Genomic DNA, 25416 nt, shown 5'->3' on the forward strand with positions numbered 1-25416 from the left:
GGAGGGGCTAGAAATGGGTTGTTGGTTTTTTTTTTAATATCTTTATTGGAGTATAATTGCTTTACAATGGTGTGTTAGTTTCTGCTGCATAACAAAGTGAATCAGCTATACATATACGTATATCCCCAAAGCTCCTCCCTCTTGCATCTCCCTCCCACCCTCCCTATCCCACCCCTCTAGATGGACACAAAGCACCGAGCTGATCTCCCTGTGCTACGCGGCTGCTTCCCACTAGCTATCTAGTTCACATTTGGTAGTGTATATATGTCCATGCCACTCTCTCACTTCGTCCCAGGTTACCCTTCCCCTTTCCCACGTCCTCAAGCCCATTCTATAGAAATGTTTTGAATTGCAGCTATTAGGTCTCTTATCTACTGTTGCCCATGAAAAGTGAATGAGCATCCTTACTTTTGGATTTTAGTATCTCCTTTTGACATCATTTCACTGTTTAGTTCCAGAGAAAGTTGGGGACCTGGAGGCAAACAGCAATGGTTCTACAAGGTCCCTGGTAGTGAGCTGGTCGCCCCCTGCTGGAGACTGGGAGCAGTATCGTATCCTGCTCTTGAATGATTCTTTGGTGCTGCTCAACATCACCGTGGGAAAGGAGGAAACACACTATGTCATAGGTGACGTGGGGCTCATACCGGGAAGACAGTATGAGGTCGAAGTCACTGTTGAGAGCGGCAATCTGAAGAATTCTAAGCGTTGCCATGGCAGGACAGGTAAGCGAATATCAAGGTGTTAATGACTGCTGGAACCTTAATTTGGTCCTTTTTCCAAGTAACCCAGGTAACCATCAATGTCATACCCCAGGGTTCCCTGTATTTGAGACATTATAGACTGACAAACTGAAATAGGTTGGTAATGTTTAATTTTGTCAAATTAGAGTATTAGAAATCACTTCCACTAGTAGGTTCATTGTTTTTTAAAAGAAAGACCTTTCTAACACCAAAAGAACAGGAAGGAAACAATCTGAGAGAATCCTCCCCACAAAGTAAATAGTTGATAAACTTTTGCTGGTGATCAGTGTTAGAGAATCACTGCCCTGACCCACTGTTGACTAATGGGGGATTTTCAGGTACCAAGGAAGAGTTGTTAAAGTGGAGAGGGATATATTCAGATTTTAGGGCAGAGGAGAGTGAGGCTACTGAGACATGGGTTTTGGTATTCTTGCTGTCATCATTATACTGTAATTCCTTGGGCAAGTCACAACCTCTCTGAGTCCATTTCCTCAACTTTCAAATAAGAGAGTTGACCTGCTAAACTCAACATTTCTATGAAAATCCCTGTGACATGGAATGCTCCATACTTGGAGTGAAATTCAAATATATTCTTTTAGTCTTGCCTGATAATAAGGAAATAACTACACTGACGCAGTGTTCTTAGAAGAATGTCAAAGAAATGGACCAAGACACGTCTTTAGCTTGCCCACTGTGTCTTCCAGTTATCTCTTCATTTTCCAAATATTAATATCTGCTGGAGGATGATCAAAAATAAATGACCCAGTAAAGTATTTTCCAAGAGTATTCTTTTGAGTCCTTATTTCTGGTTATGTTACACGAACAAAGTTTTTTTGTGATTAGCTTTTTTTTTCTAAATGCTCATAAGCATTCAGAAAAGAAATGCTCAACTGGAACACTCCTGTGGATGGAAGAGAACAGATCTCTAAAGAATACTGGAGTGTATCCAAGTTAATCAATGACCCGAATGTCTATTGCTTTTTCCCCAGTGCCCCTGGCTGTCCTTCAGCTTCGTGTCAAACACGCCAATGAAACCTCACTGGGTGTCATGTGGCAGACCCCTGCAGCAGAATGGGAGAAATACATCATTTCACTAATCGACAGAGACCTCTTACTCATCCACAAGTTGCTCCCCAAAGATGCCAAAGAATTCACTTTTACTGACCTGGTGCCTGGACGAAAATACATAGCTACAGTCAGCAGTATTAGTGGAGACCTGAAAAATTCATCTTCAACTAAAGGAAGAACAGGTAACATTTTTTATAAATTTTAGGCTTTAAAAGTATCCTGTCTGCTGAATTGTCTAACATTCAACTTACAAATGTTTTTTAAAAGCCTGTTGTTCTGTACTGGGCATTGTATACTTTTTTTTTTTTTTCATGTTTTCCATGTATTTGCTCTCTGGGCTATAGTCTGGATAATTTCCTCAGCTCTTAGTTTTAGTTCATTAGTTCTATCTAATCTATCTTTCTTTAGTTCTATCTAATCTATTTTAAAATCCACCCACTGAGTTTTAAAATTTAATTGTTATGTTCTTCACTGTTAAACATTTTCTTTGGTTCTCTTCCAAATATGTTTAGTATTCTGTTGCTCTTTCCATCCTCCTCCTTTATCGCTATAAGCAAATTAATGATTTTTATTTTCATTCTATGTCTGATCAGTATAATATCTGCAATATTCAGGAGTTCAGTGCTGTTGTTTACTGTTTTCTGCCTTTTGCTCATGGTGCTTACTTCCTTAAATGTTTGTGATGTTTTATTCTAAACTCATATACCTTGGGATTTTATTCTGTGGGAATTCTTTGGGGCCTTTTTTGAAGGTGGGTTTCAGAAAGAATTTTCTTTTCACTTGATTCTTTCAGGTGCACAGGATTGCTATCAACCCAGACCTATTTTAATCTAAATTGTCAACTTGAGGTTTTTTGATCACCCAGGGTTTTATGAATTTGGGTTGCAAACTCACTGAAGCTGTCTTGACATTATGAATTCTCAGTGGAAATTTCTTCTTCTCCACCTATTATTAAGGGGGCTGCAGTATATGGGGAATAGAGAGGAAGTATTTATTTCACTTACGCTTAGAATGTAAAGTTTCAGGATCCAATATTATGCAGAGTCACCTATGAGGTTCCTCACCCTGGGAAAGTCCTATTCATAGCTCTTGCAAAGCTATAAAATCAAAGCTTAAATTTATGTTTGAAAGATGCCCTCATGGTGACAGTCTGCTTCAGTGATTCAGTTACCTGTCTGTCACTTTCTTATAGGTCTCTGAGAATTCCTTACATTCTTGACAACTCATTCATGCATTTACATTTTTATGTTTTATCCAACATGTGCAGTTGCGTGTATTGGGGGGATTTTCATGGTTTGTGCCAGCAATGAAAGTCCAAGGCATTGTTTTAGACTTAAGATCATTTTCATTATTCCCACCACTCATATTGCTGTGTCATATGGTAAGTGAATGTTTAACTTTGTAAGAAACTACCAAGCTGTTTTCCAAAGTGGTTGTAAAATTTTACATTCCCACCAACAATGTATGATATTTCCAGTTCCTCCGTATTCTCAGGAACACTTGGTATTTTCAGTTTGTTTGGTTTTTTAAATTTTAGCCATTCTAATAAATGTGGAGAGGTATCTCATGTGATTTTAATTTGCCTTTTCTTAATGACTAATGGTTTCAAGCATTTTTTTCATATGCTTATTTACCATCCACTTATCTTTTTGTGGAAGAAGATATTTTCAAATGTTTTGCCCATTTTTTAATAGGGTTCTTTGTTTCTTATCATTGAGTTTTGAGAATTCTTTTTTTTTTCTTTTTAATTTTATTTATTTATTTTTGGCTGTGTTGGGTCTTCGTTTCTGTGCATGGGCTTTCTCCAGTTGCGGCAAGCGGGGGCCGCTCTTCATTGCGGTGCGCGGGCCTCTCACTGTCACGGCCTCTCTTGTTGCAGAGCACAGGCTCTACTCATGTGGGCTTCAGTAGCTGTGGTGCACAGGCTCAGTAGTTGTGACTCGTGGGCTCTAGAGTGCAGGCTCAGTAGTTGTGGTGCATGGGCTTAGTTGCTCTGTGGCATGTGGGATCTTCCCCGACCAGGGATCGAACCTGTGTCCCCTGCACTGGCAAGCGGATTCTTAACCACTGCACCACCAGGAAAGTCCCTATACCACATTTTCTTTATCCATTCGTCTGTTGATGGGCACTTGGGTTGCTTCCATATCTTGGCTATTGTAAATAGTGCTGCTATGAATACTGGGGTGCATGTATCTTTTCAAATTAGTGTTTTCATTTTTTCCAGTATATACCCAGGAGTGGAATTACTGGATCATATGGGAGTTCTATTTTTGGTTTTTTGAGGAACCTCCATACTGTTTTCCATACTGGCTGCACCAATTCACATTCCCACCAACAGTGCATGAGGGTTCCCTTTTCCTCCCATCCTCGCAATATTTGTTATTTGTAGACTTTTTGATGATAGCCATTCTGACAGCTGTGAGGTGATAGCTCATTGTGGTTTTGATTTGCATTTCTCTAATAATTAACAATGTTGAGAATCTTCATGTGCCTGTTAGCCCCCTGTATGTCTTCTTTGGAAAAAATTCAGGTATTCTGCCCATTTTTTGATTGGATTGTTTGTTTTTTTATACTGAGTTATACGAGCTGTTTATATATTTTGGATATTAACCCCTTGTCAGTCATATCGTTTGCAAATATCTTTTCCCATTCTATAGGTTTGTCTTTTTGTCAATGATTTCCCTCGCTGTGCAAAAGCTTTTAAGTTTAATTAGGTCTCATTTGTTTATTTTTGCTTTTATTTCTTTTGCATTAGGAGACAAATCCAAAAAAATATTGCTACGATTTATGTCAAAGAGTGTTCTGCCTATGTTCTCTTCTAGGAGTTTTATGATTTCCAGTCTTACATTTGGGTCTTTAATCAATTTTGAGTTTATTTTTGTATATGGTGTGAGGAAATGTTCTAATCTCATTGTTGTACATGTAGCTGTCCAGTTTTCCCAGCACCACTTGCTGAAAAGACTGTCTTTTCTCCAATGTGTATTATTGCCTCCTTTGCCATAGATTAAATAACCATAGGTGTGTGGGTTTATTTCCGGGCTCTCTATCCTGTTCCATTGATGTATGTGTCTGCTTTTGTGTCAGTATCATATGGTTTTGGTTACTGTAGCTTTGTAGTATAATCTGAAGTCCAGGCATTTGATAGTTCCAGCTTTGTTCTTTTTTCTCAAGATTACTTTGACAATTCACGGTCTTTTGTGATTCCATATGAATTTTAGGATTATTTGTTCTAGTTCTGTGAAAAATGACATGGGTATTTTGATAAAGATTGCATTAAATCTATAGATTACTTTGGGTAGTATGACCATTTTAACAATAGTAATTCTTCCAATCCAAGAGCACGGAATGTCTTTCCATTTCTTTGTATCATCTTCTGTTTACTTCATCAATGTTTTTATAGTTTTCAGAGTTTATACTTCACCTCCTTGGTAAAGTTTATTCCTAGATATTTTATCCTTTTTGATTTATGGTTGTCATGGGATTCACATATGCTGACCTACAATTATATCTACTTGTTTAAAACTGATAGTCATTTAAGTTCAAACACATTCTAAAAGACCTATATTTTTTACTCTCCTCCCCCACATTTTGTGTTTTGATGCCATATTTTACATCTTCCACTTATCCCTTAACTGTATAGTGTTATTATAGTTGTTTTTACAATTTTTTATCTTTTAATGTATGTACTGGCTTATTTAAATAGTAGATCCTCCATTCTTTTTTTTTTTTTTTTTAATTTATTTTATTTTCATTTATTTATGGCTGTGTTGAGTCTTCGTTTCTGTGCAAGGGCTTTCTCTAGTTGCGGCAAGCGGGGGCCACTCTTCATCACGGTGTGCAGGCCTCTCACTATCGCAGCCTCTCTTGTTGCGGAGCACAGGCTCCAGAGGCGCAGGCTCAGTAATTGTGGCTCACGGGCCCAGCTGCTCCACGGCATGTGGGATCTTCCCAGACCAGGGCTCGAACCCGTGTCCCCTGCATTGGCAGGCAGATTCTCAACCACTGCGCCACCAGGGAAGCCCCTCCATTCTTATTATATATTTACCTTTCCTAGTGAGATTTTCCCTTTTGTTTAGATTCTTACTTCTTTTCTATTTAGAGAAGACCCTTCAACATTTCTTTTAGGGTAGATTTAGTATTGATGAACTCTTAGTTTTTACTTGTCTGAGAAGTTCTTTATCTCTACTTCTATTCTATTTTTTTTTTTTAATGATATTCTTGTCTGCTTACATTCTTTTTATGTATGTATGTATGTATGTATGTATGTATGTATGTATGTATGGCTGTGTTGGGTCTTCGTTTCTGTGCGAGGGCTTTCTCTAGTTGTGGCAAGCGGGGGCCACTCTTCATCGCGGTGCGTGGGCCTCTCACTATCGCGGCCTCTCGTTGCCGCGCACAGGCTCCAGACGCGCAGGCTCAGTAATTGTGGCTCACGGGCCGAGTTGCTCCGCGGCATGTGGGATCTTCCCAGACCAGGGCTCGAACTCGCGTTCTCTGCATTGGCAGGCAGACTCTCAACCACTGCGCCACCAGGGAAGCCCCTCCATTCTTATTATATATTTACCTTTCCTAGTGAGATTTTCCCTTTTGTTTAGATTCTTACTTCTTTTCTATTTAGAGAAGACCCTTCAACATTTCTTTTAGGGTAGATTTAGTATTGATGAACTCTTAGTTTTTACTTGTCTGAGAAGTTCTTTATCTCTACTTCTATTCTAAATGATAATCTTGCTGGGTGGAGTATCCTAGGTTGCAGGTTTTTCCCTTTCAGCACTTGAATATATCATGCCACTCCCTTCTGGCCTGGAGTATTTCTGCAGAGAAATCAGCTGATAGCCTTATGGGGATTCCCCTGTATATGAGTCTTTGTTTTTCTCTTGTTGCCTTTAGAATTCTCTCTTTAGCTTTTGCCATTTTAATTATGATATGTGGTGTGGCTCTACTTGGGTTCGTCTTGTTTGGGACCCACTGCACTTCCTGAACCTGGATATCTGTTTCCTTCTTCAAGTTTGGGAAGTTTTCAGCCATAATTTCATCAAATACATTTTCAGTCCTCTTCTCGCTCTCTTCTCCTCTGGGATCCCTATAATGCAAATGTTGGTACACTTAATGTTATCCCAGAGATCTCTTAAATTGTTTTCACTTTTTAAAATTTGTTTTTCTTTTTTCTGTTCTGATTGGGTGATTTACATTATTCTATCTTCCAGATCACCTATGTACCACTTAGTCTGCTCTTCATTCCTTCTAGTACTTTTTTTTTAGTTCAGCTATTGAGTTATTCATTTCTGATTGGATCTTTTTTATATCTTCTTGTTCCTTGTTAAAATGTTCACTGTTTAGATAAATTCTTTTCCCTAATTCGGTTAACATTTTTATTACCAATGTTTTTAATTCTTTACCTGGTAAATTGTTTATTTCCGTTTCATTATTTATTGTTTTAGGGAGTTTTGTTTGCTCTTTCAATTGAGAGTAGTTCCTCTGCTTTTTCATTTTGCTTAATTTTCTCTGCCTCTATGAATTTAGATGAAACAGTTACCTATTGTGGTCTTAAAGGGGTATCCTTATGTGGGAGCATCCCTATACAGGCTGTGTTCACCCAGTGTCTTTGGTGCAAGAGCTGGATTTGACATGAATGCAAGTTACATCTTTATGCAGAGTGTTGTTTTAGGGTGATAGATGGTAGCTGTCACCTTGGTAGAGGTTGGGCTGGAGGTGGAGGGGCTAGAGCTGGTGCCAGGTGTGAGGTGGGACTTCCTCTCTGTTCAGTGGCCATCATTGCCCTGTCAGGGGTGGGGTCTGATCCCAAGTTGCTGGGCAGAAACCCTGAGGATCAGGCTCGAGCTGACTTTGTTCACTTAAGTGTGTGTTTTTCCCTCTCCGAGCACCAGGGTCTTTACCCCAGAGGAGGGGAGTGCTGAAGCAAGTGGGGCCTGTGTGCAGACAGAGTTCCAATGCGCTGCCCGTGTAGGTGTCTATGGCTCCACTCAGATGCAGCCTCTGGTGCAGGTCCCCTTTGTCTCTCCCAGCTGATCACTACTGCCTGCATCCGCTGCCCCCACCCTGTTGTGGAAATGCTCCACAGGGCAGGTGGGACCCATGTGAGCTCTACATGTATCCGGAGGTTAGCTGTGGTGGAGTGGCCACCCCATCAGAGATCTGGGCAGTCTGAGGCACTGCTTGAGTAAACACCAAGGATAGACGTGCTGCCCCACCCAGCCTCCACCCCAGGGTAGAGCTGCTCCGGGTCACCTCTGGGTGACCACAGTCAAGTTTCTTCCCCAGCCGTGGCTGCCCCAGATCCAGTGCCACATTGTGGCATGAAGTGAGTGGGGTCAGGATGTTTGCTTGGCTTGGGCTGGTACGTGTGCCAGGCGGTCATGGGAAACTCGGCAGCCACTAGAGCAGACCTTTCTCTGCTCTGCCTTGGCGGTTAGCCAGCATGTGTGTGCCCCTCATGAATGGAGTCCAGACTTCCTCAGCTCTTCTCTTTGTCCCAGAAGTTCTCCAACCAGCTAAGAGGGCTTGTCTCCTCATGTAGGACACCAGGACTGAGATGCGCAAACTTGGTTTAACTTGCTCACTCCCCAGGTTGAGTGTCCACCAATGTCATCTCCCTTGTCCTCTGAGTCCCCTCTGAGGGGCACAGGTCCTGACCCAATCACTTCTGTTCCCTTCCTACCCTATTACGTGTATATCTTTCTTACAGTCTTGGTTGTACAAGAGTCTTTTTGCCAGTTTCCAATTAGTTTTCAGTGATAATTACTCCACATGTAGATGTATTTTTGATGACAGGGAGGTGAGCATCCTGTTCTCTTACTCCACCATCTTGATCTCCTCCCCTGGTTTGTCTTTTCATTAATTTATTAGTATATCTTGCAGAACATAAGTTTTTAATTTTGATGTCAATTTACCAGTTTTTTTCTTTCATGAATCATGCTTTTGGTGTCATACCTAAGAAACCGTTGTCTAACACAAGGTCACCAAAATTTTCTCCTAGAAGCTTCATAGTTTTAGGTTGTAAATTTAGGTGTATAATCAATTTTGAGTTAATTTTTGTATATGTGTGAGATATGGGGCAAAGTTTATTTCTTTGCTTATGCACACCTAATAATTCCAGTCCTATTTGTTGAAAAGACTCTCCTTTCTCCACTGAATTGCCCTTGCATCTCTATAAAGAAAAAAATCAATTGACTATATATATGTGTTTGGTCTATTTCTGGACCTTCAAGTCTGTCCCATCAGTCTATGTGTCTACTTTTTTGCCAGTATCACACTGTCTTCATTACTGTAGCTTTCTAGAAGTTTTGAAATCAGATGATGTTAGTCCTCCAACTTTATTCTTCTTTTTCAAAACTGTTTTGGCATATTAATTCCTTTGCTTTCCATATGAAAGTTGGAATTGGAATTGAATCTTTTGATCCATGTACAGTAATGTATTTTAATAAGTATGTTTGTACCTAAATCCAAAAGTCAGTGATTTCTGAGAAGGGTTGTGCAAGGTTCCAATCCCTTTGATTATCATAATTCTGGGAAGAGGCACAAAAGAGATGTATGTTGATCAAGTGCCAACTTCAAGCTCTGTGTAAAAGATTTGTCAATGGACAGGTTAAAAATCACAGTAGTTGTTAATTAGGTAAAGGGCACAGCCTCACAGGTGAGACAAATCAGGTTTTGGATGCCAGAATGACAATTTGTTAGCACTGTTATATAGGCTAAGTTACTTACATTATGATCCTTGGTCTCCTCCTCTGTAAAGGGAATTTAAAAAATCACCTATATAGAGTTTTGAATGAGTATCCAATGATATAACATCTATAAAGCATAAAGTCCATAACTGGCACATAACAGGCAATCAGTTGTTATCATTATCATTATCATTATTATTATTATATAATACTATAACATATAGTATTGTAGCATTTTCATGTATGATAAGAATAGTCCTCTTGAGAATGTGCCAATAAAGAATTACCAGTTTCCTAGACTACAATCTAATCATCAGGTTAAAGGGATTTCCCAATACCACCCCATAACAACCATCAGCTCCAGTAGATCATGTGGCTTTGAGTTCTCATGGGGTAGGGACAGATAAAATAACATTAAGTAAGCAATCTTCAATATACAGATTGCCAACAAACACATGAGAGAATGCTCAACATCATTAATCATTAGAGAAATGCAAATCAAAACTACAATGAGATATCATCTCACACCGGTCAGAATGGCCATCATCAAAAAAAATCTAGAAACAATAAATGCTGGAGAGGGTGTGGAGAAAAGGGAACACTCTTGCACTGTTGGTGGGAATGTAAATTGATACAGCCACTATGGAGAATAGTATGGAGGTTCCTTAAAAAACTACAAGTAGAACTACCATACGACCCAGCAATCCCACTACTGGGCATATACCCTGAGAAAACCGTAATTCAAAAAGAGTCATGTACCAAAATGTTCATTGCAGCACTATTTACAATAGCCAGGACATGGAAGCAACCTAAGTGTCCATCAACAGATGAATGGATAAAGAAGATGTGGCACATATATACAATGGAATATTACTCAGCCATAAAAAGAAACGAAATTAAGTTATTTGTAGTGAGGTGGGTGGACCTAGAGTCTGTCCTACAGAGTGAAGTAAGTCAGAAAGAGAAAAACAAATACCATATGCTAACACATATATATGGAATCTTAAAAAAAAAAAAAAAAGGTCATGAAGAACCTAGGGGTAAGACGGGAATAAAGACACAGACCTACTAGAGAATGGACTTGAGGATATGGGGAGGGGGAAGGGTAAGCTGTGACAAAGTGAGAGAGTGGCATGGACATATATACACTACCAAACGTAAAATAGATAGCTAGTGGGAAGCAGCTGCATAGCACAGGGAGATCAGCTCGGTGGTTTGTGACCACCTAGAGGGGTGGGATAGGGAGAGTGGGAGGGAGGGAGATGCAAGAGGGAAGAGATATGGAACATATGTATATGTATAACTGATTCACTTTGTTATAAAGCAGAAACTAACACACCATTGTAAAGCAATTATACTCCAATAAAGATGTTTAAAAAAAAAAAAGTAAGCAATCTTCAAAAATAACAGCCTTTTATGTATCTGCCAATCCCATACTCCTAATTTATCCCTCCCTCTCCTTCCCCTTTGGTAACCATAAGTTTGCTTTCTGTGTCTGTGAGTCTGTTTCTGTTGGTAAATAAGTTCATTTATATTATTTTTTAGAATTCACATGTAAGTGATATCATATAATAAAAAAAAATAGCAGCCTTTTATTATTTAAAATTTAAAAATCAAGACTACCTAATAGGCATGCATCATCTTATCCTTGGATCTGAAATAATTTTGATTTCCCATATAAGCAGCTTTTTCAGAGAGGTAGAGTCTCTGTAGAGGAATAGTTCTCCATATTTCACTTGAAATAAAGCTGAGCGTCTATATCAAAAAATATATATTTTTTTTAGCATTTTCAAGACTCCATTTTTTTACTCATTTTTGTTACACTTCCTTAGTGTGACGAAGTGTCATCTGTTTTTTCTTCCCTGTCTATTCTGTTTTAGTGCCTGCCCAAGTGACCGGCTTGCATGTGGCCAACCAAGGCACAACAAGCAGTCTATTCACTAACTGGACCCAAGCATTGGGAGACATAGACTTCTACCAAGTCTTACTGATCCATGAAAACGTGGTCATCAAAAATGAAAGTGTCTCCAGTGACACCAGCAGATACAGCTTCCACTCCCTCAAATCGGGCAGCCTCTACTCCATGGTGGTAACCACAGTAAGCGGAGGAATCTCTTCCCGACAAGTGGTGATGGAGGGAAGGACAGGTAAGAAGAGTGTCTGTGACCTGTGGCGATCTGAGCACGTGGAACCTCCAGGGTATATCCTAGGCGTTTTAAAACATCCTAAAGACAGACCCAACTCTGATCTTCCTAAAAGCCAACTTTCAATGCTATCCAGACGGTACATGTTGATCTCCCAGGAAGGGAAATTGGATGATGGGTGAGAGTAGGAGAGAATGAATTCTAAATTTTCTAAAATCTCCAATACATGTGTCAGAACTCCTAGAAAACCCTTTGCGATGACATGATAGTCATCTGCTACCTAAGCTTATTCCTTCATCTAGCCGATTTTCTTTGAAATATTTATGTCTGATTAAGGTAAACAAGTCATGAACTTTTTAAAAAAAGTATCTTCCATTCTCTTTCATATTCTTGGTTTCAAGACACAGAAAAAAAAATGATCTCCAACTTCTATGGTCAAAAATTAAGCTAATAAAATTACCCAATCCCATATATTTTCACAAGCAACATTAAACAGTGGTTAATACTGTATGCCACCTAAACAATGCTCCTTGACCTTAAAGAGCTCATAGTCAAATAGGGCAGAGAGCTAAGTAATCAAATAAATGTCATATGGTCATATGTGTCAGGCAGAGGTGCAGCACCAAAGAAGGGAATATAATTTTCTACACAACACAAAGAAAGAACATAAACAAACAATATAAAATGTATATTCCAGTTTCTTAGAAAGATATACAATTAAATAAATCCAATAGAAGCTTTAATAATTATTAGTGAATTCAGGTCAGTGACTTTGCCTGTTTAATTTCATATGATTATGTTAAGTTGGATGTCAGTCTCCTCCCTCTATATTTCCAATGCTCAGATTCTGAGTATCAGCGTCAGGTATCCATAGATATATCCTTTTCTGAAATCATGAATCTCACCTGCTTAATGAACCCAAGGACCATTAACTTCATTAACTCTCCCAAAAGAGCAAGTAAGTCATTGAAAAGATATTTCATAGTCTAGATAGAAATTCACTGATGTCTGCCCATTTCTGTCATTCTGTGGCAACTGATACTGTTGCCTGCGTTCTTCCTGATACCTTCCTTCTTCTCTTTTAATGGTTCTTGGCACCATCCATCAATGTAGCATAATTGGGGGTGAGGGACTGAAAAGCTTAGTTGGGGAATCAAGAGGCCTAGATTCTGGTCCTAGCTCTGCCATTCACTTATCTATCTAAGCCTTCATTTTCTCTTCCATCCCCAGTAAGTCACCCCAACACTGGGTATTGGAGTGGGGAAGGAGAAATAACAAGTTGAAGAGAGGAGTTGAAAAGGATCTTGCATCCATTTCCCAGTGAGTTGCAGTTGTATTAGTCAGATTAGGCTGACTTATTTCCTGCTTATACAACTGTACAATGTGGGTGTTCCTGACTGGACAACTCTATTGGTTGGTTCTTCGCTAAGCAGTAATTAAGGGACCCAGGCTCCTGCCATCTGTGGTTCTTCCTTCCTCATGAGAAATACATGATGCAGCCTCTTGCAGCCCTCAGAGGTCTCTCCATTTCTTCAGAGAATGGAGGTTATGGGGAGGAGGAAGACTACTAAAGCTGGAAGTAAACACATCACTTCCACCCACATTCCATTAACGGGAACACGGTTGTATGACTACATCTAACTGCAGGGGCGGCTGGGAAATACAGTCTAGCTGTGGTTCCAAGAGGAAAAGGAAATGGTTTTGTGAGCAAGTAGTCAGATGCTGCCACACAGGTCAATTGCCATCTTAAAATACCACAAGGGCTGTCCAGCGTAAGGTGCTATACTAAAATAGTTTGATATCCGAGATCACTTGATAAGTGGGACTTGTAATTATTTTTATACCTATATTTTAATGGCAACAGAGGTATCAATATTTGACCGTTATATAACAGAAGTATGCAAAAAAGAGACAAGAAATTCTTTGAAGAATGATAAAAAAGTCTTAAGGAGAGGACAAGATATGAATAAATATAAACATCAGTTATTTTATTCAAACACATTGAGTGCAGACATTATCATGAGAAAAGAGAAAAATGGGATATTACTATAGAAACACAATAACTAGAGATTTTTTTTTTTTTTTTAAACTTTTGGGTTTATTTACTTATTTATGGCTGTGTTGGGTCTTCGTTTCTGTGCGAGGGCTTTCTCTAGTTGCGGCAAGTGGGGGCCACTCTTCATTGCGGTGCGCAGGCCTCTCACTGTCGTGGCCTCTCTTGTTGCGGAGCACAGGCTCCAGACGCGCAGGCTCAGTAGTTGTGGCGCACGGGCCTAGTTGCTCCGCGGCATGTGGGATCTTCCCAGACCAGGGCTCGAACCCGTGTCCCCTGCATTAGCAGACAGATTCTCAACCACTGCGCCACCAGGGAAGCCCATAACTAGAGATTTTGAAAGGTGCCTCAATTAGTAAATTCTGTACATGGTAGATTGTAAAAAAATTCAATGGCTAAAACCTAGATAATCATTACCATCTACTCAAATTACTGAAGTATTAGTCAAGGTTGAAATAATTCACTTATATTTCCACAGAGTTGAAACATATATATAAACCCTCCCAGCTTAGATAAGGTGGCAAAATATTTAAAATTGAAGATATCAGATGTGCTTAACAAATCTAATTCTAACCTGAGAAAATGCTCATTCCAAAGAAAAAAAAATAAATGTTATATCTGGTTTTTTAAACATGAATTTATATTTTGGTAAAACTTTTAATAATTATATCTTTTCTAATAAAATGTTAATAGTTGCAAATATTCCCAGCAGTTTTGAAAAACAAGCATAGTTATTCTGAGAGCAACCAAGGGATATACAGATGGTTAGATGGATGAAAGAAGGACAGGGAAAAAAAAAGAAAGGAAGACATCAATACATAAATAGTATGGCTAAAATTTCAATGTTATATCTGGGCAATGTCCATATGCATGGAACAGCATTAGCAGAATTATTTAGTAGAGTGCTGTTTATAATTTTGGTGATGGATAAGTGCTTGTAAATGCAAAGGAGACTTTGGGGATAAAGTCAGAGCATATTAGATGAGAAGGATTCTCAGAGGTCATCTAGCCAAATCCCGTCCATTATATGTGATGTACGGATATTGACAATTATATGAAAATATATAGCTGAAGTCAGTCAACCAAGGATGAAAACAGTAGTGCAGTTCATATATACTATATATTTTATTCTTATATTCACTACTGACAGTACTATTTGTCATGCATTTATTTCTAATACATGGAACTATTATTCAATACCATGATCATTAATTTGCAGACTGTACTTCTAGCCAGGGAACTCCTTAAAGTCATCCACATCTTTTCCATTTTTGCATACTTGGAAAATAGTTGGTTCTCAGTAAATGCTTGTGACGCTAAAACCCCAACTGAGAGAAGCATATAATTAGGGTGGACATCAGAAAGGCCATTATTGCCACAGCATGTCTTTCTGCCCTCAAGTCCGGTCTCCAGACTTATTGCTTCCAGGATAGGCGTTTAGGTTTATTTCTCACCACTAGAGGGCAGGAAATGCTTTGCGAAGGGAAATACAACCCTTTCACCTGTGTAAATGATTAGACTCCCCAGGAATAAATAAATTAATCACAAGAAGGTCGAAGCTATCCCAATGTCTAAGACTTATAGAAAAGCTATTGCACTCTTCACCTTTCCCCTCAAAAACCTTTCTTTATTGATGGGTTTGGTTCAAGCTCTTTCATTTAGATAGTCAATGTCTGTTCCCTTTCCTACATAGGGGACTTCCTGACACATTCACATAAAAAACCTCCACTTAAAATACTTTACAAACAACCACACCATAAAAATGCAGTAGCAGCATCCTTGTATTTATGAGGCATCCAAAAGACTTCCTTGGATTTTTATCTTGGTTAATCTTATGATGTAAGAACTCTCAGCTTCCAGAAGCTACAGTGAAATCGTCACCCTTCCTTGACCTCATAGGTAATCAGATCTCCTGAGTCCACACTGTTTTTGCCCACCGCAATAGATGACTCAGACTTTTGACTGTGCCTTTCTTTTTAAATGTTCTCCCCCCTGTTAAACCCCAGTCCCTTCCAGTGTGAGTGGAGTAAGGGTGAACAACTCTGGTCGCAATGACTACCTCAGCATATCCTGGCTGCCGGCTCCTGGAGACGTGGATAACTACGTGGTGACACTCTCCCACGATGGCAGAGTGGTTCAGTCCCTCGTGATTGCCAAGTCTGTCAGCGAATGTTCCTTCAGCTCCCTCACCCCCGGCCGCCTCTACAATGTGACCATAACTACGAGGAGTGGCAAGTATGAAAATCATTCCTTCGGCCAAGAGCGGACAGGTGAGGATCTCAGGAGGTACAGGCTCTATAAGAACCAGCCGGCTATGTGGTTCAGGGCATCACAGATCTGCAGCAATTCTGTAATGACGGGATTAAAGACCGTTGAGATCACAACATTATTACGGAGTCTTCATATTTTCACCCAAGAAGTTCCTTATGTGAGCAGATGTTACCTTTAAAGTAAGATGAACACCATTTGCGTGGCTAGAATTCATAATATATTCAAATATAGTTAACAGGTATTTCTGTTTAGGGTTGCTAGACCCTGGCTCTATGGATGTTCACTAATTTAATCCTTATAAAGTCCTTATTGAGGTAGTTGTTGTTATTATTCCCATTTTACAGATTCTGATAAGGTGCTGAACCAAGGTTCAGGGTAACTTGTCCAACTGTTTAACTTGTTAAACAGCCAGTGCACTTAAGATCCTGGATTTAAACCCAGTTCTGAATGACTCCAGAGCCTACAAAGTTCTCTGTCCTGAAATCCTTCCTGAAATGTCTGTTGGTCAAGACCACTGTTCATCCTTTTTCACACTAGGTGAAAATGTGAACCTTTATAATTCTGGGACTAAGAGCAAAATCTTAGCAAAGGCTTTGAAGGCCTGGTCTTCGATGTGCTGGAAAGAACTAAGTTTAGACAACTACCATTTTCCCAATATACTTATGCTTCCTGGGGTTTACATCCGAAATTTCTGCTTAAGGTGAGATTAATATTTTATCAAATCTTTCCTGCTGAGCTATGATTTGATATTTGCATTTTAAAATGTCAGTTTTTCCATGAGAATCTGGGACAACTGACATCATCCAATGCCCCAGCACAGGGTTTGGAGCCTAGTAAGCTCCAGAGTCATTCACTGAGTAATGAATGTTTGGTAAATGAATAATCAGAAATCACCTAGATCAGGGGTTTTCACCCAGTGCTTCGCGGTTAGACTTTAGGAAAGTAGTAACCCCCAAATTGTCCGTGAACTTGTTGGGGATAGGGCAGGTATGTGCATTTCTTTGGAAAGAGAGTGAATGGCTTTTATCAGATTCTCATAGTTTCTGTGACCTCAGAAAGTTAAGAACCACTGATTTACATTGTTACAGCATGCTAGCATTGAAAGTGTCCTTAGAATGATCTAATTCCATCTCATTTGAGATAAAGTCTCAGAGAGACACTGTGGCTTCTCCAAGGTCACACGGCTGAGCAGTAGCCAAGCCCTACTGCACTCCAGGGCTGTTTCCACTACGTCATGCTCTCCCTGAAAGCACTAGTCAGGGATATAAAGAGATAGTCCCTACCCTCAAATTATTACGTATGCCGATAAGCACAATACTGACTGAGATCTGATTTCTATTTACAAAGCAGCCTTATGTCAGTGTCTTATGTTGATTAATTTGGAGCCTAAAAATTGCCAGAAATTAAAGGATATGTCATCCAACCACTAGCCCCTTGCTTCCCCTTGGTGTCAATTCATGAATGTTTCCTATTCACATGACCTTCATATTGCAAGGCCTTGTGCTAGGATTGATTTTAAATGCAAGGAAAGTGATCCTTTATTCAAAGCACCCTTTTGATGCTTTACCCACATGAACTTGGACTTGGCACGTGACTAATCAAGGCAAACCACTGCCCCTGACAAGTCAGTTTAACTGGAGAGTCGTGTCTGAGTTGTTGCCTTGTTGATTTTGGCTGATTGTCTCAATGCCTTCTACATCTCGGGTGAAAGTGTCAGTATTTCTAATTCTGTATCGCACCATCTCACCATACAGCAAGGCAAGTCCCACAGATTACCCCCAGTTCCACCTGGAGAGCCCCTTACTGACTTAGCATGGTATTCAGCCTGGTTTTTCTTCCTGCTTTGTCTTCATTAAATTGCCTGGATCATTGACCTTTCTTAGCCCATACTTAACAGTATCACTTCAGAATTTCTTCTGTACAAGTCTGTGATGACTAAATTCTAGCAACACTCTGATTGGTTCCAGATAAATATCTTGAAAAAGAGCACACCTGCCCTTGCTCCATATCTGTGGTGAGATATATTCCAATACAAAAACCAGCACACATAAGCCAACAAAGGGTAGTAATGCAACTTGTAGGTGTTAAGAAGCTTCATGAAAAATGTAGCTTAGATACCAAAATATTGAAATTTCTGGGTCATTTCATGCTTTGGAAGAAAGGGGAAGAGAAAACTTGGACATAGGCGTGGCATGTGGTCAGAGCAGAAATCCCTTAACATAAACCAAACACAGACAGAGGCCACACGACCCAGAGAACATGCTAATATTAAGATAGAAATTTAGGGCCCTGGATCTGATTGAGTTCATACTTCTTTTTTTTTTTTTTTTTTTTTTTAATTTATTTATTTATTTATTTTTGGCTGTGTTGGGTCTTCGTTTCTGTGCGAGGGCTTTCTCCAGTTGTGGCGAGCAGGGGCCACTCTTCATCGCGGTGCGCGGGCTTCTCACTATCGTGGCCTCTCTTGTTGCAGAGCACAGGCTCCAGACGTGCAGGCTCAGTAGTTGTGGCTCAAGGGCCCAGTTGCTCCGCGGCATGTGGGATCTTCCCAGACCAGGGCCCGAACCCGTGTCCCCTGCATTGGCAGGCGGATTCCTAACCACTGCGCCACCAGGGAAGCCCCATACTTCTTTTCAGTGCTCCTTCTCATTAATATTTATAAAATCCAGTTATAGCCAAATAGTAATGAATCTAGGGCCTACTTTTGAATTAAAATACAGCCCCAAATGAAAAAATAGAATATCCTTAATATCATGCTCAAAATACAGAATTGCCTTATTTTACAGTGTTCCTGTTAACAAGCACTGATTGACTGATTGATCAATTGAGAAAAAACCCATGGGTATACAGATTTGTTTGTTTGTTTGTTTATATGTTTATGGGGAATGTCAGGTGCAGAAAGTTGGATTAATCATAATTCTTGGTTCAGGATCCTGTGCATCAGTTGCCACTTTGCCACTGCTATTTGGTTTTATGGCATTTAATTAAATTTAGACATTTAGTTAATAATTTTTAGTAACTTAATATGTACTTGAGAAACCACTACCCAAAATAAAAGCTAGGGACTTGATAATAATCTATATCAGATCATATATTTCACACCTCACTGGTCCACCCCAAAGTAACCATCATCTTGACTCTTATTTTTCTCTCTTGCCTTCCATCCTGCAGTTTTATTATTTATGTAATCCTAAAATTATATTTTTAAAATTTTAGTTGTTTCAATACAAAAAAGGTATTTTTTATGCAGTATGTAATCTTTGGGGACTAAGATTTTTCACTTAGTATTATCTCGATAAGATTCATCCATATTTTGTGTTTTGATATTAAGGGCGAAATCCATATTTTTGTGTTTTGAGTTAAGAAAAGTTGTGACTGCTGTATAGTATTTCACTGTGTTTATATACCATTTCATTCATCCAATCTCCTGTAGATGTCTTCCTCTCTCACACTTGGTTTTATCAAGTTTTTAAATTTTGCCAACCAAATGGATATAAAATGGTATTGTGCCATGGCCCTGACTTGCATTTCCTTGATCACCAATGATGTTGAACATCATTTCACCTATTAATTACCATATGTGTTTCCTCATCTTCCGTTTTTCTTTTGGATTGTTTATACTCTTCTTGGTAACTTATTCTCATATCTTGAGTCACCAAGGTATGCTGGAATTATTAATATCATTGCCATCATTCATATTAATCATCAGTTATTATGTTTAATGCTCCATTTTGTATATGACACTTTGTGTAGGCTAACAACAGGATTAGAATTAATTCATCAGGTCTGTAAAAAGATCCATTTAATCAGTCCAAACAGTGTAACAATCTTTCCCCTCCAGAAATTTGTGATCTGAAGGTCTAAGATTTTTCTTTTAAATGCACACAGTAAAAATCTACTCACTTTCCCTTATCGTCCCGTGTTGTCATCTGTGATCAATTGCTCCCTCAGAACCATTAAATCTCTAGCTGTTTTCTGTTCTCTTTTGCAGTGCCTGACAAGGTCCAGGGAGTCAGTATCAGCAACTCAGCCAGGAGCGACTATTTAAAGGTATCCTGGGTACATGCCACTGGAGACTTCGATCACTATGAAGTCACCATTAAAAACAAAAACAACTTCATTCAAACGAAAAGCATTCCCAAGTCTGAAAACGAGTGTATATTTGTTAAGCTAGTCCCTGGACGATTGTACAGTGTCACTGTTACTACAAAAAGTGGACAATATGAAGCCAGTGAACAAGGGAATGGAAGAACAAGTAAGTGGAAAGATTGCACAGTTTGGTAGTTGGTTGGGACTTGAAGGTCATCGAGTAAATAATTTATCTGAACCCTGAATTTTCTCTACTTACTGATCAGTAAATTACATTTCCAGTTAGTCTCAGTTGGAGCTAACATCATTCAGCCAAGCCATGGCCTATAATTACAGAATATTTATTGGCAGATAAAAGCAAGCATAGTGGGGGAGCAGGAACACCAAATTTCTCATTTTTCTTCCCTGTCCTCCTGCATTGTGGCATTTAAAGTTCTAGATGTCTTGTTTTATCCTATGATTGAGATCAAAACTCATTTTATAATTATATTCTACCAATACTTAGCATATAAGATTTATGCCAGGAAAAAAATTACAATTTTAATAGTTGCTTCCAATTTTTCTTGTTTAATTATGCATGAAGTAGCTGAAGTGGTTTATTTGGGAAAGGGAGATGTTTGCCAGTTCTGTGAATGTGATTCATAAATTATTGTGTAGTAAACTCTGATCAGTCACTTTTCTGAAATGTCTTCTCATAGTCCCAGAGGCTGTTAAGGATCTCACATTGCAGAACAGGAGCACTGAGGGCCTTCAGGTGACATGGACACGAGCTGATGGGGACGTCGACCAGTATGAGATCCAACTGCTCTTCAACGATATGAAAGTATTTCCTCCTTTTCACCTTGTCAATACCGCAACTGAGTATCGATTCACCTCCCTCACACCAGGGCGCCAGTATAAAATTCTTGTCTTGACGATCAGTGGAGATGTACAACAGTCAGCCTTCATTGAGGGCTTCACAGGTAATTGGAAATCTGGCTCTAGAACCTGACTGGACAGTGTGGTGTATTTAGCCTGTTGGGTAGCCAGGTGTTTTGGTTGAGGATTCAAAGGGCTAAGGGGTTAGGGGGTGGCAAGAAGGGAGAAGGTTATCTTGATAGTGACAATAATGTTGTCCAAGCTGGTTTAACAAAACTAAAGTATGATGTAGGGGGAGAAAAAAAAAAGCTTTCTGAAAAATAGCATTGAATTGATATGAATAGCTGTTGTCTGTGAGGCATACAGATTAAGTATAAGTAACCTGATTGGTTGGCTGGATATTCCTTCTTTGGAACTCTATTAGGAGTGTTGCTATAATAGTTAACATTTATTAAGAGTTTACTGTGAACTAGACACACAGCAAAGTACTTTATATGTACATTTTGTTCAGTCCTAACAATTTCGTGGGCTGGTGGCTATTATTATCATTGCTGTTTTTCGGATAAGGAAACTGAAACTTACAGGGGTTAAGCAGTTTGCCTATAGTCCCACAACTAGTAAATGAGAAAACCAAGACTTGGACCAAGTCAATCTAATTAGCGCCCACTATATAACTGGCATTCTTCATTTCCACTCACTGGCCTTGATGTCCCTCTAAACTTCCCCCATCAACTTCAGCTCTAGCAGAAACGTCAGAGAAAAATGGTAGATTGATACCAATTTTTTTCATATGTATTTTTTCAGTAGATGCCAAAAGGTAGGAAGCACGAAACTTTTAGTTGAAAATTTCCACAGTTCATTCTCTAAGTGATGGTTTTTAAATTTATTTTCTTTTTTAGTTCCTAGTGTTGTCAAAAATATTCACATTTCTCCCAACGGGGCGACAGATAGCCTGACGGTGAACTGGACTCCAGGTGGGGGGGACGTGGATTCCTACACGGTGTCAGCGTTCAGGCAGAATCAAAAGGTTGAGTCTCAGACCATCCCCAAGCTTGTCTCTGAGCACACGTTCCACAGGCTGGAGGCCGGGGAGCAGTACCGGATCGTGATCGCCTCTGTCAGTGGGTCCCAGAAGAACCAGGTAGATGCGCTCGGGCGGACAGGTAAGTGTCTCCCTGGAGAAGGGCCAAATAGTTCTCCATAATGGGACAATGGATGGGCTTGGCCACTCACAAATGGAAAATATCCAAATTCAAAACCACTAAGTTCGTACAACTCAATGTGGTTTCAAGAGCCTTTCTCATATTTTTTTTCTTTGCATTTTTGTTTCTGAATAGAGCGATTCAAAAACAAATGAAAGGTAATTAGAAACCAAATCATGTGAATAGATTTTTATACTTGTTAAGGGATATAATAGCTGATTCTCTAACTCTGCGTGTTTCAATTTTACCCCTTTCTCAAAATTCTTTAAAGAAAAACACACCTATGCCATCTACTTCATTTGTGATGAACTAATAATGTATCTGTTTATTTATATTAATATCACTACTCACATAGTACTTTCAAAATAAAAATAAGCTATCAGCACCACTATAAATGCCAGGCATTTAAAATGATCTTTAGCCATACTACAAGGTAGAGATCATTATCTTCAATTTATAGATGAGGAAAGTAAGGCTTAGAAAGTTTATAAAACATTATCAAGGACACATGTAATAAGACCTAGAGCTATAATTCTAATCTAGGTCTATCTGGCTCCAAGCGTCATGCTCTCTCTACTGTGATACAATATGTACTAGATGTCTTCCATTCTCATGACCACTTATTTAGTTGTGGGGCATGGGCCTCTGTACTGTGCCCTTCTCTGTCTCTATTTCATATACGTATATCTCCAACTATATGTCAAGCACTACGTTAGAAAATGGGAATTCAGCAGCAAGATAGAGCCCCTGACCAAAGAAGCTTACAATATAGTGAAGGAGTCAGGTAAAAGGCAACTAAAGTATAGCACGATAAGTGCTAAAATAAAAGTAATGATAGGATACTATAGGAGGAAACAAAAAGAGTCAGGGAAGGCTTCCAGGAGGAGGTAACATTTAAAAAGACACTAAGAAATTATCTTGTTGAAGTATGTGTTGATCTGGTTCCAGCAGAAAAGCAAAGGCCTGGATGGGAGAGAAAGCATGGCTATACACTACTTATGCTAGAATAACGATGTGAGCCATGTGGCCAAGTAGGTAAATGGACCTAATTTCGAAGGGCCTCGTATGCCTTGTTAAAGTGTTTAGAGTTGTGGGTAGCCATTAAAGGGCCATCAGCATGGCATGCTATGAGAATCTGCCAGATACTGTGTACAGTTAGAAACAGTGGGAAGTGAGGAAGCAAGAAACTTGCAGTACTGTGGTTGAGAGATGATAGTGTCCTAGGCTAGTGAGGAAGAGAAGGAGAGAAGTGGAAAGACCCAAGAGATGTAAGATTTAGGAGACAGGAATGACAAGACTCATGTTTGATTATGTAGAAAGGTGAGGGTGACAAGTTTCTGACTTGGACCAAGAGTTGGACCAAGACTTGGACCAACAAAGGGCAATAAGGAGGTGGTGGGAGGGAGATGAGCAGTTCAGTCTGGGCATCTTGAGGGTTGGGGGGGTGTCTGTGGAACATCCAGAGAGGGATGTCATTTGCAAAAATAGAAGAGAAATCTGAACTGAGAGTTTAAATTTGGGAGTCATCACCACATGGCTAACAATTCAAACCATGGGAGTAGATGAGATCTCTTAAGGATACTATGTAGAATGAGAAAAAATATAAGCTTAAGACATAAAATATTATTAACAAATAATACTATCTGGCCTTTCACATCAGGAGCTGTAGTACAAACACTGTTATATGCTACTGCTTAGGTCAAGGCTTGAAGCTTTGACTTGAGTTAATCTTGGGAATGAAAGTCTAAACAAGCGACACCATTCAGTCATCCAAACTGTATTCATTGAATGTAAATTTGTTCAGCATTCTTCCACTTTCTAGATACATCGATATGCATCACTCTGCATATTTATCAGTGTCACTTCCACTAATTTTTCTACTTGTTTGACTTCAAGATCCCATCTAAATCAGAGGAAAAAAAATAGAGAATCTAAGCAGTTATACAGATAATTCAGGCCAAGAAATACTTTCTCCTAAGGGCACATGGAAAGTGTCAACGATGCAACCATGAGGCATCGTCTTCCATCTGCAGTTGATTTAGAGAAGTTTTTCTCCATTGGTTACTTAACCCTAAGGGATGGAACTGGCCTCTCTTTTCTTTGCAGTCCCAGCGACCATCCAGGGAATAACTGCAGACAATGCATACAGTAGTCACTCCTTAATAGTAAGTTGGCAAAAAGCTGTTGGCGTGGCAGAAAGGTATGATATCCTGCTTCTAAGTGAAGATGGGATCCTCCTAAGTAACACGTCAGAGGCAGCCACCACTAAGCAGCACAAATTTGAAGACCTAACGCCAGGAAAGAAATACAAGATACAGATCCTAACCGTCAGTGGAGGCCTCTTTAGCAAGGAAGTCCAAACCGAAGGCCGAACAGGTAATTCGCACAGCTTGTTGTTTCGTACAATACCTCCCTGTCTGCTATTCCTTAAGAACTGTAGGGCCAAAGGGATGAAGCAACACTGGGAGATGATATATATTTCTTGACACAGCAGGGACATTCACCGTGATTTGCCACTTCCGCCAGTCGGCCTATTCACACAGCTTTCAGCCCACCACACTCCAATTCAGATTTTGCATCAAAATTGGCTCTATTCATTTCTTATTTTTGCTGTAATAAATTGCCGCAAACTTTGCAGCTTCAAACAACACAGATTTATTATCTTTTAGTTCTGGAGTTCAGAATCTGAAAATAGGTTTATGGGGCTAAAATCAAGGTGTCAGGTCACAAAAGGGCTGTGTTTCTTCTAGAGACCTCGTGGGGAGAATCCATTCCTCACCCTTTTCAGCTTCTAGAGGCCACTCACGTTCCTTCCAGCAATGGCCTCACCCCAACTTCTGTGTCTGTCACCATATCGCCTTCTCTGCTCTCTTGCCTCCCTCTTCCATCTTTTAAGGACTCTTGTGATCACATCGGTCACCACTCGGACAATCCAGGATAATCTCCCCATCTCAAGATCCTGAACTTAACCACATCTGCAAAGTCCCTTTTGCCACATAAGGTAACATATTCACAGGTTCCGGGGATTAGGACATGGACATCTTTGGGGGCCATTATTCAGACAGCACCACGGGTCTAACTGATTATTTATTTATTAAGCACCTAGGTCTGAAAGGAGTTTGATGTCGATAGGGACATAAAGATAAATTAGGCATGCTTCTTGTCCTGGAAGAAGTGACTGACAATTGGGGGAGACAGACACATGGACAAGTAATGACAATACATTGTGTAAGGGTTGTTTGTGAGAGAGGAATGTCCAGCATCAAGGGGAGCATGGAGTCAGGTGGAATTGGGGAGTCTTCTTGAAAG

The 25416-nt window shown here is 39.6% G+C and overlaps 1 protein-coding gene across 3 annotated transcripts in view; it reads left to right on the top strand.

The window, feature by feature from the left end:
• The window catches only part of PTPRB (protein tyrosine phosphatase receptor type B), a 113168-nt gene that overhangs the window by 45305 nt on the left and 42447 nt on the right, over positions 1 to 25416 (top strand). For all 3 annotated transcript variants that reach the window (XR_452232.2, XM_057556812.1, XM_057556813.1), the window contains 8 exons: positions 453 to 722; positions 1730 to 1990; positions 11371 to 11637; positions 15694 to 15957; positions 19950 to 20213; positions 20746 to 21009; positions 21805 to 22068; positions 24214 to 24483. Coding sequence is in view for 2 of the 3 variants with exons in the window: in XM_057556812.1 (XP_057412795.1) it covers positions 453 to 722; positions 1730 to 1990; positions 11371 to 11637; positions 15694 to 15957; positions 19950 to 20213; positions 20746 to 21009; positions 21805 to 22068; positions 24214 to 24483 (2124 nt within the window). In the remaining variant the exon portion in view is untranslated. The remainder of the gene's footprint in view (positions 1 to 452; positions 723 to 1729; positions 1991 to 11370; positions 11638 to 15693; positions 15958 to 19949; positions 20214 to 20745; positions 21010 to 21804; positions 22069 to 24213; positions 24484 to 25416) is intronic.

The sequence above is a fragment of the Balaenoptera acutorostrata genome, chromosome 11 (assembly GCF_949987535.1).
Source record: "Balaenoptera acutorostrata chromosome 11, mBalAcu1.1, whole genome shotgun sequence".
NCBI lineage: Eukaryota > Metazoa > Chordata > Mammalia > Artiodactyla > Balaenopteridae > Balaenoptera > Balaenoptera acutorostrata.